Source organism: Pteropus alecto, unplaced genomic scaffold (genome assembly GCF_000325575.1).
Source record: "Pteropus alecto unplaced genomic scaffold, ASM32557v1 scaffold44, whole genome shotgun sequence".
In the NCBI taxonomy this organism is placed as follows: domain Eukaryota; kingdom Metazoa; phylum Chordata; class Mammalia; order Chiroptera; family Pteropodidae; genus Pteropus; species Pteropus alecto.
In genome coordinates this window covers 9,023,648-9,039,941 of record NW_006436812.1, presented here as the reverse complement: position 1 = coordinate 9,039,941, position 16,294 = coordinate 9,023,648, and the positions used below count along the sequence as shown (strand labels likewise).

At 44.2% G+C, this 16,294-nt stretch overlaps 1 protein-coding gene and 1 non-coding gene across 5 annotated transcripts in view; both read right to left on the bottom strand.

Annotated features, from left to right (window-relative positions):
- The window catches only part of SRCAP (Snf2 related CREBBP activator protein), a 30,532-nt gene that overhangs the window by 13,339 nt on the left and 899 nt on the right, over positions 1–16,294 (bottom strand). For all 4 annotated transcript variants that reach the window (XM_006914135.3, XM_025048227.1, XM_025048226.1 and 1 more), the window contains exons 2-22: positions 15,309–15,382; positions 14,462–14,724; positions 12,933–13,184; positions 11,471–11,656; positions 11,119–11,259; positions 10,136–10,358; positions 9,744–10,021; positions 9,005–9,098; positions 8,776–8,865; positions 8,092–8,280; positions 7,678–8,000; positions 7,395–7,572; positions 6,727–6,863; positions 6,325–6,494; positions 6,017–6,209; positions 4,516–4,652; positions 4,246–4,432; positions 2,026–2,195; positions 1,373–1,638; positions 885–1,169; positions 208–372 (exon numbers count right to left, since the gene is read on the bottom strand). In XM_006914135.3, the coding sequence (XP_006914197.1) occupies positions 208–372; positions 885–1,169; positions 1,373–1,638; positions 2,026–2,195; positions 4,246–4,432; positions 4,516–4,652; positions 6,017–6,209; positions 6,325–6,494; positions 6,727–6,863; positions 7,395–7,572; positions 7,678–8,000; positions 8,092–8,280; positions 8,776–8,865; positions 9,005–9,098; positions 9,744–10,021; positions 10,136–10,358; positions 11,119–11,259; positions 11,471–11,656; positions 12,933–13,184; positions 14,462–14,515 (3,718 nt within the window). In that variant the 5' untranslated portion in view covers positions 14,516–14,724; positions 15,309–15,382. The remainder of the gene's footprint in view (positions 1–207; positions 373–884; positions 1,170–1,372; positions 1,639–2,025; positions 2,196–4,245; positions 4,433–4,515; positions 4,653–6,016; positions 6,210–6,324; positions 6,495–6,726; positions 6,864–7,394; positions 7,573–7,677; positions 8,001–8,091; positions 8,281–8,775; positions 8,866–9,004; positions 9,099–9,743; positions 10,022–10,135; positions 10,359–11,118; positions 11,260–11,470; positions 11,657–12,932; positions 13,185–14,461; positions 14,725–15,308; positions 15,383–16,294) is intronic.
- LOC112481655 lies at positions 9,184–9,311 on the bottom strand. The gene has a single exon (XR_003046990.1). It is a non-coding gene; the product is annotated as a small nucleolar RNA SNORA30/SNORA37 family (small nucleolar RNA).

Here is a 16,294-nt window from a genome sequence, read left to right as displayed (position 1 = left end):
GGGAAAGAGGAAAGGGAAAGAACAGAGGAGATAACTTCTTTAGAATTACCTCATCCTTATCTTTATCAAAAACTCCCTCCAAACATTCCCCTTGGCTCCACCCACCAAAAGCTAGGAAAAGAAACATAAAGGCTGACATCTGAAGAGAGTCACAAAAACAGGACAAAGAAGAGGAAAAAGGCAGGACAGGGGGTGGGTTTTACCTACTTTGCAGCGGGCGGGGCTGCCCCATGGCAAGCTGGCGCACCTGGGCACCAGTCAAAGTCAGCTTGTTGCCCTGGATTTGGAAGGTGAGAGGTTTGCTTCCCCCTGCACTAGCCACTGGACGTTGTGCCAGTGAGGCCAACTGCCCGATGCTGACCACTTCACCTGCTATGAACAAAGGAGGGACTTAATGTATACAGGGCTCACTCTGCTCAATGCCACTTTGCAGACCCTCATGAGGGCTTGCAGTTCCTCCAACCCTTCCCCACTCAATTTACCACGTTCCAACAAGCTTAGCCTTCCTCTACAGTCTTGAGCTTTTGACATGCTACGCCTTCCAATCCCACCTAGTTGCTTAGCAATTTCCTTTACATCCTAATGGCCTGCCACCATACTAAGCCAATTTCCTCCCACTCCTCTACACTCCTTTTATCTCAAATGATTTTCTATCACTGGGCTTGCCACTATTTACTCATCTATATGTCACCTCCCCCACTAGATTGTGAACTCCTTGAGGGCTCTTACTTCATTATGAATTACCAACATTTGGCAAAATACCTAATGTGTGTTAGCTACCTAGAATTTGATACATTCATGTTCCTGAGCTTTTCTTCTCTAGCTGCAAGGCATATAAGCCTTTCTCCCAAGTCCCCCACCCTCAAAGAGCCCCAGGAACTTACAGGGCAGGCGAGCTTGCATATCAGGAGATAGGATGAGGCGCTGTGGTGCAGGAGTAGGAGCTGGTAATGCTGTGGTAGGAGCAGTGGCTGTGGTGGTAGAAGTGGTAGTAGCAGCAGAAGGGAAGGTGTAGCCTGGTGGCACTGTCAGGGGCTTCAATAGGCTAGAGGAGCCTGGGGGTGGGGCAGGACTCAGGCGAACAGGGGCAGGTGGGGCCGGCTTCAGAGACAGGGTTGGCGTGGGCGGCCGTGAGTTTCCACTCAGGACCCCCAGGGGGGAAGGCAACACTAGACACAAAGCAAACATGTCAGATATACCGTACCCAGAGCCTTAGCCGGCTCCCAGAAGCCTTCATACATACTCCCTTCCAGCCCATCAGACACCACACCCGTCTCTAACCCAACTCCTCACTCTAATTCGATTACTTCTTCCCCAGTCTGACTAATTAAACGGAAGTACCCTCCAGTGCCCTGGCTTCCTTGCAACTCACCCTGAGGGAGCGGTCCACTGTTTGGTTGCAGTGGGGGCAACAGAACAGGGCCAGGAGGCCGGGATGCTGGAATAAGTGGGGGTCCAGCAGGCGTTGCTGATACCATCAGTGGTGCTGGCAACACTGGAGGGATTGGGCCAGGGATAGGCTGGGCTGAGAGCTCAGGGCCTGGAGGGGGTCGGACTGGGACAGGACCTAAGAGGGTCCGTGGGCTGTTCACCACCACGACTGTCCGTCCTTCTTGCTTGGGCACTGGCTGCAGCATCCTATGAGGAAAATACAAGGGGATAGGTAGATAGGGAGAGATGATAAGGAGTAAGAAAAGAAAGGAATGAGGAAAATGAGGCAGAAAAGATTGAGATTACAAAAGCAAAGGGGGAAAAAAAAGACCCAAAAGAGAAAGATGGAAAGAAATCCAAGATAAACAAAAACACCAAGGGAGGAAGGATCAATGATAAACACAAGGGCTCCCCACCCCAGGACCCACTTCTAGTTATTTTTCTCCCCTAATCCCTCCATGGAATTTTGCATCCATCCCACATAAACATCCTAGCCTAGCCTCCCAACTCCTTCTTGTCCATCCCGAATCCTCCCAGCCAGTTGTAACCACTAGGAATCCATCTCCTTATTCCCTCATTCCTCAGCCCTTGTACCTGTTGACCTTCATCTTGACTGGCTTGGGCCGGGGTGGGGGGTCAGGAGCAGTAGCCACCTCCAGCAGTAGCCGGCGGGACAGGCGGTGCCGGGGTAGAAATGTATCAGCCTCATATCTAGAGACTCGACCTTCCAGGCCAATAAGATCAAAACGACCCATGTCTATTCGCTGGCACAAGAAGGAACACAAAAGCATGGTGTCAAAAAGTTCAATATGGCACTAATTTCTTGGATATGACACCAAAAGCAGAGACAACAAAAAAAAAATTGATAAATTGAACTGTATCAAAGGACACTATAAACAGAGTGAAAGGTAAGCCACAGAATGGCACAAAATATTTGTGAATCACATATCTGATAGGGGTTATATCCAAAACAGATAAAGAACTCCTACAACTCAACAACAAAAATAACAAACAACCCAATTAAAAAATCAACAAAGGTCTTTAATAGATACTTCTCCAAAGAAAATATACAATAAACACACAAAAAATGCTCAAGATCACTAATCATTAGGGAAATACAAATCAAAATCACAATGAGATACCACCTCACACCCATTCAGACATCATCAAAAATTAAAAAATAACAAGACTTGGCAATGATGTGGAAAAATTAGAACACTTGTGAACTGCTGGTAAGAACATAAAATAGAGCAGTCACTATGGAAAACAGTATGGCCATTCTCAAAAAATTAAAAATAGAATTACCATGTGATCTAGCAATTCCACTTCTGGGTATGCAGTCATGCAGCACATAACATTTTGGTCAATGATGGACCACATATACAACAGTGGTCCCATAAGATTAAAATGGAGTTGAAAAATTCCTATTGCCCAGGGACGTCACAGTTGTCCTAACGTATTAGTGTGACATATTACTCATGTGTTTGTGGTGATACTGGTTTAAACAAACCTACTGCGACATCAGTCACATAAAAGTGTAGCACATATAATTAAGTACAAAGCATAATATTCAATAGTAACAAACGACTATATTACGAGTGAATATATTTAGTATTTTTTGTCATTTTAAAGTGTATTCTACCTATTAAAAAAGTTTGCTGCAAAACAGTATGCTGTGTTAAGCCAGCAGCCTCGTATACATCATGTTTACTGAGTCTCTTGATTATATTATTTTCTTTTGTACTTCATTTTATTTTGTGTTGTTTTATACAGGCTTATAACATAAGAGCAATATGTTATACCATATAGCCTAAGTGTGTAGTAGACTATACCATCTAGGTTTGTGTGAGTGCACTCTATGATGTTCATACAACAATGAAATCATCTAAAGACACAGTTCTCAAAACTTATCCCCATCATTAAGTGGAGCATGACCGTACACCCAAAAGAGAATTGAAAGCAGGCATTTCAACAGGTATTTGTACATCTATGCTCACAGCAGCATTATTCACAATAGCCAAAGGGTGGAAGCAATCGAAGTGTCCACTGATAGATGAATAAACAAAATATAATGTTTACGTATACATGTATGTATATACGTATACACACACATCTATCTACAAATATTATTAAACCTTGAAAATGGAAATTCTGACACATGCTACAGCATGATGAATGTTGAAGACATTCTGCTATATAAGCCACTATGATTCCATTTATATGAAGTATCTAGAGTACTCAAATTTATACAGAGAGAAAGTAAAATGGTGGCTGCCAAGGGCTGGGGGACAGGGGAGAATGAGGAGTTATTTAATGAGTACAGAGTTTCAACTTGGAAAGATGAGAAAAGTTCTGAAAATGGATGGTGATGATTGGTGTACAACAATGTGACTGTACTTAATGCCACTGAATCATACACTTAAAATGGTTAAAACAGTAAAATTTGTCATGTGTATTTTACCACAATAAGAACAAAAATTTGAGGGCGGGGAGGGTGGCCAAAAGAGAGAAAGATTAGCTAACAAAATTATAGGTAAGTATTTTTAACATGCCAAGCACTTCCAAAAGTATTAACATAATTATCACAAATGTGCTGCACGATAGGCTATATAACCCCTATTTTGAAAGGCAAACAAACTTAGGGTTAGAGGTTAATAATTAGCTTGCCCAAAGTCACACAGCTAGAAAACAATGAAACTAAGAGAATAATGCTGAGATAATTGGAAAAGTTAGGATGCAAAAGGTCAAACTCTAGCCTAAAGAAAAGAAGTGCAGGGCTGGGTAGAACCAACAACCTTGGGGGTAACCACTTACCTGGAGGGGATGGACATCAGTGGCCCTTAGCACCAGAGAGGCGGTGCTGAAGCAGATGCCTGGTGTGATGAAGGGGGAGGTAACAGGTCGAGGGTCAAATAAGTTTGGATGATTGCAGACTTTTCGCAGCTGCATCAAAATGTTGATGACGCTCATGAAATGGCCAGTGGCTAGTGTCTCCTTAGTTCTGAGAGAGAAAAAAAATTAATGGGGTATCCTGACTCCCGCACCTCTGCTTCAATCTAGGGCCTACCCTCAGCTCTCTCTTACGTGGTCTGTGCCATGAAGTCATCATAGAGACAGCGCTGGCGCTTGGAGAGCCGGCAGCGGATAACATGCTCATACTTTTTGGGCATCTGCTTCTCAACATCCACCTTAACTCGGCGCAGCAAAAAAGGCCGCAAAACCTAAAAGCAAATAAACAAGAGGCTGACAGGAGAACAGCAGGCACTGACCCCAGCCTAGCCCCTCTAGCCGGGTCTTGGCTTGATAATCAGCTGGGTGCTGGCTAACTCATCAGTAAATATTCATGGAGCTATGCAACATGCCAGGAACCAAAAAGGTGAGTCAGAGGCAAGCACTCCTCTCAAGGAATCTACTGACATAAAGATGATACCACAATATAAGAAGTGATAAAGAAAGAACCAAGGGCAGAACAACTAATTATACAGGAGGGATGACTCAAATTACATTTCAGTAAGTAAATGTAAATTTACAGAATTATGGAAGTAAATCTAAGAGAGAAGCTGAGAACAAAACTTGCGGCTATAACAGAGCATAGAAAACAAAAGGCAAATCTGAGATCTTGGGAGATTAAAATCTAATAGGACATAGTCATCAAGTTAACATGGAAGGAGTGAAGAAAAGGAAGAAATCAAGGAAGAGGTATAAAGAAGACTTCTTGGTTTCTAGTTTGATTTACCAAAATGATGGTGTAATTCACCAAAACAGAATAATAGCCTATAAGGCTTGAGATGTGTGGATTAGAACAGAGTTCCAGAGGTACTTTCAATTAAAGACATCAAGTCAAATTTAAATACAAGTAGAGTAGTCTAGAGCAGCAGTCCCCAACCTTTTTGGCACCAAGGACCAGTAGGTACTCCTAGAGCTGGGGAGTGGCTGCAAATACAGATAAAGCTTTGCTCACTGGCCCGCCCCTCACCTCCTACTGTGTGCCCTGATTCCTAACAGGTCATGGACTGATACCTATCTGTGGCCCAGGGGTTGATGACCCTTGGTCTAGAGAGTCAAGGGATTAAAAACACAAATTGGAATCTTTAAAACCTTATGAATGAGTATGCCTATGAAATATATAAATTAAAACAAAAAAATAAAGATCAGAATGCTGAGCTGTTAAAAGTTGTACAAAAGAGAAGAGCTTGAAAAAGCAAGAAAGAGAAAGAGAAAGAAAGAAAGCAGACAGACAGAGGGGGAGAGATGGAGGAGGAAAGGAAGGGGGAGAGAGTGGGGGAGAAAGCACATGACAAAAATACAAAGTTAAGGAAAGCAAGTAAAGAGAAATCTAAGCAGGGAATGATCAGCATTACCATTCTACTCAGAAAATAAAGACAGAAATGTCATCATTAAAGACAACAAGTAGAATGATGAGCTAAGATGAGGTCACTCGTTTAGCAATGGGTTAGTCATTAGAATAGTAACAGCTTGACATCTGGGTGAATTCAGCCTAGCTCTGACTTGTAAGGGTTTTCTGAGTATTGCCCTTAGTTCCTCACCATTCCCAATACTCCTGACAAATTGTTACAGTCCCTACCTTGTGGAGGCGTTTGACCAGACCTTCATTATACTCTTGGCTGCCCTCAATCATGCCAGTTAGGGGATTAGAGAACCATTCTTTGAACTCGCGATGAGACTGGAAGACATGGGGCATCAAGAAGTGCATCAAGGACCACAGCTCCATGAGGCTGTTCTGCAAGGGAGTTCCTGTCAGGAGCAGGCGTCTCTGGCTGCAAAGAGACAGAGGGAATTAGAGGGAGGATGGTCACGAAGTTCTCAACCTTCAGAGCATCCCACCCTTCAGACAAAGTCAACCCTTACACAAATCCCCATCTCCATCTCTACCTGTTGAAGTTTAGCAGTGACTGCCAGCGCTGTGACTTGAAGTTCTTGATGTTCTGAGCCTCATCCAGAATGAGATAGCGCCAGTTCTTGCGGCGGAAGGCTTGGTGGTCCTGCAGCACCAGCTTGTAAGATGTGATACACACATGGAAGGCATTGGGCTTGGTCCAGCCCTGAGTATCAGGAGAAAGCAAAAGATGTTGGGGTGAAAAGACAAGACAGGACAAAGGGAAAACATATTATAATACTTATGGGACAGAAATCAGGTTGGAAAAAAAGAAAATCCCAGGAGCAGCATAGAATGACAGAAGGAGGGAAAGAAATTCATTTGAGAAAAGGGCCCAAAATAAGAGGCGGTATCGACTAGGGGTGAGGGGGTGGGAGGCATCAAATGGAGGAGCGAACCTGCCGCTTGAGCTTCCTCTCTTTCTGGGCTCCATAGTAAGTGAGGATTTTAAAGCTGGGGCACCAACGCTTCAGCTCCATTTCCCAGTTCAACATCACACTGGTGGGGACAATTATCAAATGGGGACCCCAGTTACCTGTTTAGCAAAAGAATGAAATGTATAGCATGGCAACTATAATTAATAATACTGTATTGCACATGTGAAAGTTGCTAAGATAGATCTTAAAAGTTCTCATCAGAAAAAAATTTTTGTAACTATGTATGGTGACAGACATTAACTAGGCTTACTGTGGTCATTTCTCAATGCATGCAAATACTAAATCATAATGTTGTATACCTGAAACTAATACATGTCAATTATATCTTGATTTAAAAAAAATAATTCAGAAAGATTTTAAACAGAAGCATTTAAAAAAAATGAGAAATAAGGAAATATAAATGTAAACTTTGGGGTTCTTGTTCCTCAGGCATAACCCTGACCTAACAGTCCCTTCCTAAGAATCCTAGCACCTACACTGGCCACTCCATACAACCAGAGTCAATGAAGTTACTAAAACAACCAGCAAAAGAGTGAATGTTTCACAACCCTGCAGCTGGAGTTACCATTAAACAAGCTTCCCAGGGAACTGGTCAAGGAGACCCAAGAGGAAGGGCCCTGTCTAGTTACCTTTCTCACAAGCCAGGTGGGCAAGTAGGGAGATGGTCTGGATTGTCTTGCCTAGCCCCATCTCATCAGCAAGAATGCCATTAAGCTTCTTTTCATACATAGTAACCAGCCAGTCCAATCCAATGTGTTGGTACTCCCGGAGCTGGCCCCGCAACAGCAGGGGGATGGGCGTCTTCACCTGATAGAGAGAAAGAGAGCGGTATCATGGTGGAACTAAGGTGTCCATCACTGAGAAACAAGAAAGTCAAGATATAAGAAAGCAAGAGCTGGGGACTGGGGATACCTGGGTAGTGGCCAAGGTGTAACCCTTGGGCTGGAGACTTTCAGCTGCTGCAGCAATGTCAGTAATTTCTTTCTTAGGGCCTAGAGTGGTGGTGGGCCCTGGGGTAGGAGGCCCACTGCCTCCATCTGCCTCACTCTGTTCTTCATCCCGGGCAAGCAAGTACTCCACACCAACGTCATCCTCCTCCTCTTCATCTGCTTGGCTCTGTGACTGGGACTCCTCAGACTCCGCAGACTCAGATTCCTCTGATTCGGAACTCCTGCTGGTTTCCTCCTCTTCTGAATGCTCATCTTCCTCATCCTCGCTCTGCTCCTCAGCAGAGTCTAAGGCATAAGATCAAGGCTTAGTGCTTACCATACCCACTTCCTCCAGTGCCTGCTCTCCCCAGCTCCTGGCTCATGACCACACATTCACCTGATTGACTACTACTATCCTCTTGAGGAGCCTCTTCAGCTTCTGTGGCTTCCTCTGGTTCAGAGTTAGAGCTGTCAGCCTCAACTTCATCTTCATCGTCCTCCTCACTACTCTCAGAACCTGGGGCAGAGGCATCAGAGGCATAGGCTCCCGCATACTGCTGCAATAATTCCTCCATAGATAGCTCACCTGGAGAAAAAATGAAAGGTAAGCTTTTGGGTGGTTCGAAGAAAAGGGAGTAGGTCTCAGTGGTGACAGTTCATTTTAAATAGGTCTCTGTAGACGATGTTAGGCTCAGATCGAGAGGAGGCAAGAGTTTACTTTCGGCACCAACTACTAAAGCCAAGCCCCACAACCTGGACTAGAACTATGGATGGTGCTGTCTTCTGCCAGGAAAAACAATTATCAATTTGATGAACCTTCCTTTTAAAGTTCAGATCAAACATAACCACTATCCTTTCAACAGCTCTTCCTCCATGAGTTCTCACATCACTTTGTTTAAAATTCTATCATAATCAGGCTTCTTATTCTATTTATAATTATTTGTTTATACATCTGTCTTTGTCACGAGACCTGGAGTTCTTCCAGAGAGAATAAAAAGTGTCTTATTCATCTTTTTATCCCTGGCACCCTATATAGAAGACACCAAAGTGGATACTCAGTAAAATGTCTAGGGAATGTCACCTTCTCGAGCCAACTCGCTCAGTTCCACGGCATGATCCACCTCCCCTTCTAATTGCTCCTCAGCTGCTATGGTATCCTCTTCATCCTCCGCTAGGAAAGAGAATGAAGTAAGATCAATGACGACAGAGGCACAGGCACAATCCAAGTGGCAGAGGTGAGAAAGCCTGAAATATTAGATCCAAACTATTCAAGAGATAAGAAACAATAGGATATAGAGAATAGGCCTGACCTTCATCCTCATTGGCAGTAAACTCTTCGTCGTCCTCATCTGGATGCCAAGGCTGCTTGTTTCGCTGTGTAACAGAGTGGGGTGGGGGCTTTACCTGTACGGCAAAGGATAAAAGGGAGAGGGCCCAAGGTTAGACCTGCAGGAAAAAGGCACAATGTTGAATAAGATGTCAGAGAACAGTCTGTCCCATTGAGTGACAGATGCCACTGGCACAGTTCCTGGGCAAAGATATAATCAATGGTTTTCTTTAAGCACCAGCTACCAAATCCTGGCCCCACTGCCTGGGGGGGACCTGTGAAAGTGCTAGATAAGAGATAGCGGCTCCTAACACCATTCCCATGCACCTGGACATATAGAGAAACAAACAGCTTAGGTCCAAAAGACTTGAAGGTTACCATCCCACCTCTAAATCTGTAAGATCTGTAAAGGAATATCAGGGCCATTTCACAGGAGTGGCACAGGCCAGAATAAACATTTTTTTCAAGGTCACACAGCAATTTAAAGGGTACAGTAGAGTATGCTCCTCCACTACTTATCAGAAACTCTGCCCAACTCAGACTGCAACTTGCCCCAAACCCAGATTCTTCTCGATCCATCCTCAAATGAGAGCCCCAAAATTGCCCTTAACCAGGGAGGACTCCTCAAAACCGCAGCCAACCTTAAAGACCAGAACTCAGGCCATGAACCTCTTTCCCCCTCTGCTCCCAATCTGGGCCCTCCCTCCACCCTGTGCTCATACCTTCAATACTTGAGAGGTCTCTTCTTCACCACCTTCTTCAGGTCCATCTCGGGTGTCACTATCACGAGATGATGGGGTTCCCGAGGGACTGGAAGGCCCTCCTAGCAGCTGAGGGGGTAGGGAACGGAGCAGCTCTTCCAATGGCAGTTCTCCCTCACGTCTAAGCAGCTCAATCTCACGCCTCTGGGTCTCTGCATCATTGCCTTCTTGTTGTTCTTCAACCTCAATAGTTTCCTCATCGTCCTCTTCCTCCTCCTCTTGGGGTTGGAAGTCCCCATCTATAGCAGGAGAACAAGGTCACAAACTCCACGGGCCCTGCAAGCCACAGGGTGGGTTTTCAGCTCTGGAAAGGGTACATGAGGAAGAGTAACAGAGCCAAAGAGGACACACACCTTCATCATCCAGCTGGGAAACGGGGGGTGGAGGACTAGAAGCAGCTGAGGAAGAGCCAAGGCAAGGGGAGGAGCCAGCTTTGCTGGAGGTTAGCGGCTGGTTGAGGCTCTGAGACAGAAGGTCTGAGTATTTTTCAGTTTGCCCCACAATGAAGTCCAGGTGCAGGTCCAGAGCTTTCTTGCGCTTTTCCTCCAGCCTTGACTGTTGCTTGAATTGGACCACCTGTCGCAAGCATGATAGGGATGGGTCGCCCTGATAACCTTTTGTTTACATACTCTTTTACCCAACATTTAGCGAAGCCTCCTCTAGGCTAAGCCCGGGGCTGCCTTTTCAGGAAGAAGAGCTAAATGACCTTAAGGATGCTTCTGAGGAAAACACAAAGGGAGTACAGGGGAGAGGAGACAGCTTAGCTTCGAAGAAGAGAGTAAGATTTACGAGTGTATCTAAAGTTGAATCTTAAAACCTAAGTAAGCGTCCCCTAAGTGGAAATGAGGAGAAAGGCATTCCGAGTAGCGAAATGTGTTAATGGCCAAGGATAAACAAAAGAAGGAACTTTTTAAGTGGAAGGGGAAGGAAAAGAACTGGCAGGACACAATAAAAACTGAAAATACAGACAAAAGCCAGGTAGTGCTTGAGAAACCATTAAAACTTAATAGATGGAAACAATTTAATGAGAACTTTGATGGTATTTAAGCAGGTTAACGGGCAGACAGGTTTTAGAAAAAGCATGCTGAATGCTCTACGAAGGACAGATGGCCTAAAAGAGTCAAGAAGTCCTATTAACAATCCTCAAAGGCAGGGCCCATATTTTCCGTTCTTCTTCATAATACGTAATGCAAGAAAGATCCAAAGAACAGAAACATTGCTAAAGTTGTTTGAAATTATATTATTCACTGTGTCATGAAGTTTTGATCATTCCTGCAACCATGCTACCTACCAACCAAACCCAAGGCATCTCTCTTTCCCAATCCCTGCTGCCTACCTTCTCCACATTGCTCCAGAACTGCCTGACATCCTTGGCCATGGTGGAGGCGATTCTGCGCAACTTGGCCTGCTCCTCCCTCCGAGCCCGTTCCTCTTTCTGCCGTTGCTCCTCATGGTGCCGGATCACCATGCGTACTACCTATGGGAATGAGGAACCAGCATGCAAACACCCCAAGTCAAAAGTAAATAACCAAGGCCCAGAAACCTGAGAAGCCAAAAGAGTCTGCCTCTTGAGACTATGGGCATCAATGAACATCTTACACTATTCTATTCGGTTTCCTTCCAATCCACCCATCGAGGAAAAACAAACCTGAAAAAGAAATGGAAAGTAGGCCTAATTGAAGACATACCTTACGGGCCACACCCCGTTTCCAACGGCGCTCCTGAGCAAAGTCTGCAGAGAGCCACTGCATCTCCTCACACAAATAGTCCCAGTGGCCTTTGGGGCGGGGAGGCTCGGGCACTTTAGGCAGCCTCTTCAGTGACCAGAAACCCTCCTTCCGCAGCTCAGCAATCCGAGTCTCAATCTCAGCCTCCTATTAAAGTAGAGCGAGGTCAATCAAGTTACTGGACATTTACTCTACTTCATGACCAAGGCTGAACTCCTGAGCACTATGTATAGGCACTAGCTGGAATGAATGTATTATGCTTAAGTCTACATACCAATTCTACAAGTAGGTATTATACTCCTTCAGGTGAGTAAAAAGAAAAAAAAGATGAGGGAGATTAAGTAATTTACTTGAGATCATGCAGACAGAAAGTATTAACAGAATTAAAAATGGGTATAATGACTCCAAATTTCATGCTCTTTTCCATTATTTCAAACAATCTCCACTCACTATGAATGCAGGTAGGACTTGGGAAAACATATCCCAAGGGAACATCCCAAAGGAGCAGGGAGGGCCTGTTTCTTTACTGACTCTATATACAAGGGTTCTTTGCTACCGTAGAATTCTACTTACGCAGGAGCATGTTCATGCTTAGGAATATGCTATAAAGCCCAATTTACACAATCTTGTTTGCTTTTAAAAAAATACTATTTTTATAAAAATGTTTTTACGGAAATACTGAAGTTATACACAAAAAGATTAACAGTGGTTAGTATGACAAAAAGATAACATTGTTTCTACACTGATTACATTGCATAAAAAAAAATAAAAGCATTTGAAATTTTTTTAATAGAAGTGACTTAAAAACTTAGGACAATTGCCTTTATTATTGTCCTCTCCTGATAAAAACTAAATCAGAAGAAATAACAGCCAGAGATGAATCAGGCCTGATGGTAAAGAAAACATCAAGAAAGATATTACCATTAGACCAATGGGCTCTTCAATTTGAGCATGCAACAGAATCATCTGAAGTGCTTTTTAAGACAAACCTGCTGGGCTCCACCCTTTAGTTTTAAGAGTAGGTGGAAGAGGGGTACCAAAAATCTGCATTTCTAACAAGTTCTCAGGTAATGCTGATGCTACAGGCCCAGGGACCACATTTATCAATAGGTAAGTGTTAACAAAGGCTACGGGATAGAAATGAGAAGCAGAAACCAGTAAATCTTAAGAGCCTCACAGTTTACGAAGCACTTTTCTATCTTTAATATATATCTTCTAACACCTATAGCCTATTTCACCATCCCCATCTCATAGAAAAAGGACATGAGGCTCAGAATTCAAGCAACTTGCTCAAGAGCACTAAGTTAAGACAGAACCTACACTCTAAATTCGTGATGAGGAAAGAAGTGTAAAATATCCATAGAACATAAAAATTCAGGGAAGAAGAGTCCCAAGAATCCTCATGAGCCCTCCCAATACATACATGCTTGGCTTGCTCTGCAATCTCAGCATGGCTCTTCTCCCACTTTGGGCCCTTGTTAGCCAGGTCAGTAGCCTGGGGTAAGCTGAGCCCCTCCAGAGGCACTGTGACACCATCTGGGGGCCCTGGAGGTCCATCCAGAGAGGAATCTTGAGCTATATGCTGGGGGGAGATGCCACCTGCCCCACTAGAGGCTGGGGAACTGGACGAGGCAGGGGACACAGGATTGCTGCCTGTCATGCCGTCCGACACCATCTAGAAAAGGGAAACAAACGATGAAATGAATGCTTAGCACAGTACAAAGAGTTTAAAGTATATTATTTCATTCTATCTTCACAAGAAAAACATTCTAGAGTAAGGCATGTTGTCCCTACTTCCATTTCCAAACTGGCCTAATTCAACCTTTTTCAAGTAATGAGGTATTTCCAGTCTCAGAGATCAACAATACACTAAGATCAAGTACAATGTGAGCATCCAACAGGCTTAAGAGTCCATCCAAACACCAAAGATTCTCTAAACTCAGCTACTTGAGCTACCGTCAAATTCAAACAACCAACCAACCCAATCTAAGAGTCTTAGTAGTTTCCTTTACTGGAGAGGTATGAGGGGAAGGGGAGGGAGGATTGGTCACTGTCCTCAACCAACCACCTACCTACTGCTTTACAAGAGCCTGCACAAGCAATAAGAAGTAGACAACAAAGTCTCACTTAAATGTGGACAGCAAAGGAACTCATGAAATTTACTCCAGCACACAAGCTTCAGTGTGCCACTCAAATTCTTACTTAGCTAAATGACAAAAGACTATACATCAGAAAATTTCCCAGCTGCTTGGGAAAATTGTATACATCAAATTCATAACCATCAAAAGCCTACTGTAGCTTCTAGTCAAAATGGTGGAGCAAGTAAACACCGTGTTCACCTCCTCCCAGGACCACATCAAATTTATAATCACAGAACCACCATCATTGAGAATTGCCTAAAGTCTAGCTGAACAACAGTCCTGTAACCAAGTATGTAAAAAAAGCAGCACTGTTGAGACTGGGCAACTGTAATTGAAAAATAAAAATTTATTTTAAAAAAGCCTACTGTATACACACCTAGGTCTGCCTGGTGTCAAAACCCATGATTTATTTCCCCGACCCCCGGCACTTCCTTGATATGAAAAAAGAATGAATACACATCATCCATAATACTTAACATGTTCCATTTCCAAAAGAAACTGAGCTATTCTCAAAGCATGCAGTCTTAGAAGCATGTTGTCCCTACTTCCATTTCCAAACTGGCCTAATTCAACCTTTTTCAAGTAATGAGGTATTTCCAGTCTCAGAGATCAACAATACACTAAGATCAAGTACAATGTGAGCATCCAACAGGCTTAAGAGTCCATCCAAACACCAAAGATTCTCTAAACTCAGCTACCCAGCTACCTAAGATCATGGAAATATGGCTAAGACCTGCCACATTTCTTCTGCCACAGAGCCAGCAGCCTACAAAGCAGACGTAGGGAAGGAACCTCCCCATCACTTTTAAACCTGTGTCTGCAGGATTGGGAGCTGAGGGTGAGCAGGGGAGGGGCTGCTCTGCATGGTCCCACTCCCAGGCTCCTCTTTGGATGCCTGAAGAATGACTGGGTTGTTGTCACCACTGCTGCTGGCCGAGGGGCTGGCGTCCGGCTGCAGGGCATGCTGGGAGCTGGCCTCATTCTGGGCCACCGGCCACCGGGACCCGCCTTCCAGGGCCCGGGGCCCACTAGGGCGTCCCAGCCTCCGCTCAGGTCCACCGGCCTCTGGAGCACCTAAAGCAGAGTAAAAAGAGTAGAAATGAAATTTTAAAAAATTAAAGAATCTTTTAAATAACCAGAAACAATGTTAAAAATAAAGGCAAACGAATAGAGTGGTCACAACCTACATGTCTTGAGCATTTATTATGTCAGATACTCAGTAATCACTTGATGTATTCTAGAATACATCTACGTGAACTAAGTACTTTTCAAACTATAATGCTCAGTTACTTATACATACTGAGGAATAGAGCCATGCAGAAAAATTCCTTACCCAAATGGAACTTACATTTTAATATTTCCTCTATTTTACAAGATAGCAAATCAGGACACAAAGAGACCAAATGACTTGCATACGGTCACACGGTAAGGAAGTGGTAAGAGGAAGACTTAAATCTAGGTAGCCTGATGCCAAAACCATGGAGGACATGCTATTCTCCTTGGCAAAGCTACAGTGATCAAATTTTTATTCACAGTTCCAGTTCTATTGTTGCAATGCTATCATCAACCCACAAACTATAAACCTATAATTTCTCACTAATTACCTCAAACATCTCTCCCATCAGCATCAGTACATAAAATGATATCTGAACCCTCACCTGTGTGAGCTGAGACCACACCCCCTGTGAAAGTCTGTACTTCCACGGTGCTGCCGTACTGAGGGAAATCACAACTGAAACAGACAAAAGGGGAGGAAAAACAGCAGAGAGGAATCAATTGATGTTTACCAACATGCACGAAAGCCTTCTTTAAACCAACTTGACACTTTTAAATATACTGAAATCAGTTCAAAAACTGAAAAAAAATTACCGTAGTAGGAAAAGCTCATATTTCTAAAAATAAAAGCAAATCAAATTTGTGAAAGGAGAATTCCTTAAAGACATAAAATTCTGGCTGGTGGGAAGAGCAGCGAAGTGAAGCAAAAAAAAAAAAAAGTTTAAAAAGCCTAAGCATAAAAATCTCCAACTAAATGGAGTGTAAATAATGAAGAAAAAAAAGGCTGTCACATCCAGAAGCTCAAAAGGTGCTGGCTCCCAGGCTGCCTGCTCTTCCTGCCAGTGAGGGCAGAATCCACCCTTCCTCAGGGCAGATACCTACGCCGGGAGACAATTCCCCAAACACAAGAACTTCAGTAGGAAACATGAGGAGCAGTAAGATGTGAGGAATGCCACACACAGCGAAGAAACATGGCCCGGAAACAGGCAGTGTAAACTCACACAAGGCCCGGAAGTGTTCTCCCAGTGTTAAAGGAAATTCCTTAACCATGGTGCTGCCTTTGATCCACTCCCTCCTCCAAAACAGATTCACAGGACCCAAGCTAACTACAATCCAAGAAACTTGAACTATTAACCCCAGGAGTCATTACCGTCTCCCAACACTTCCCAACAGACTGACCCAGCGTGACCCCTGACCTCTGCCCCAAGTTGCCACTAGCCCTAAGATAGTCCCGCCCCCTCCTAGACTCCCACCCAACGTGCGCGACAGACTGGGGGAGGGGCCCGCGCGTGCGCGGCTGGAGGCGGAGTGAGCCCGCTGCGCGCATCGCCCGGGGGCTCCCGCCAGAACCCAAACCCACGCACACCAG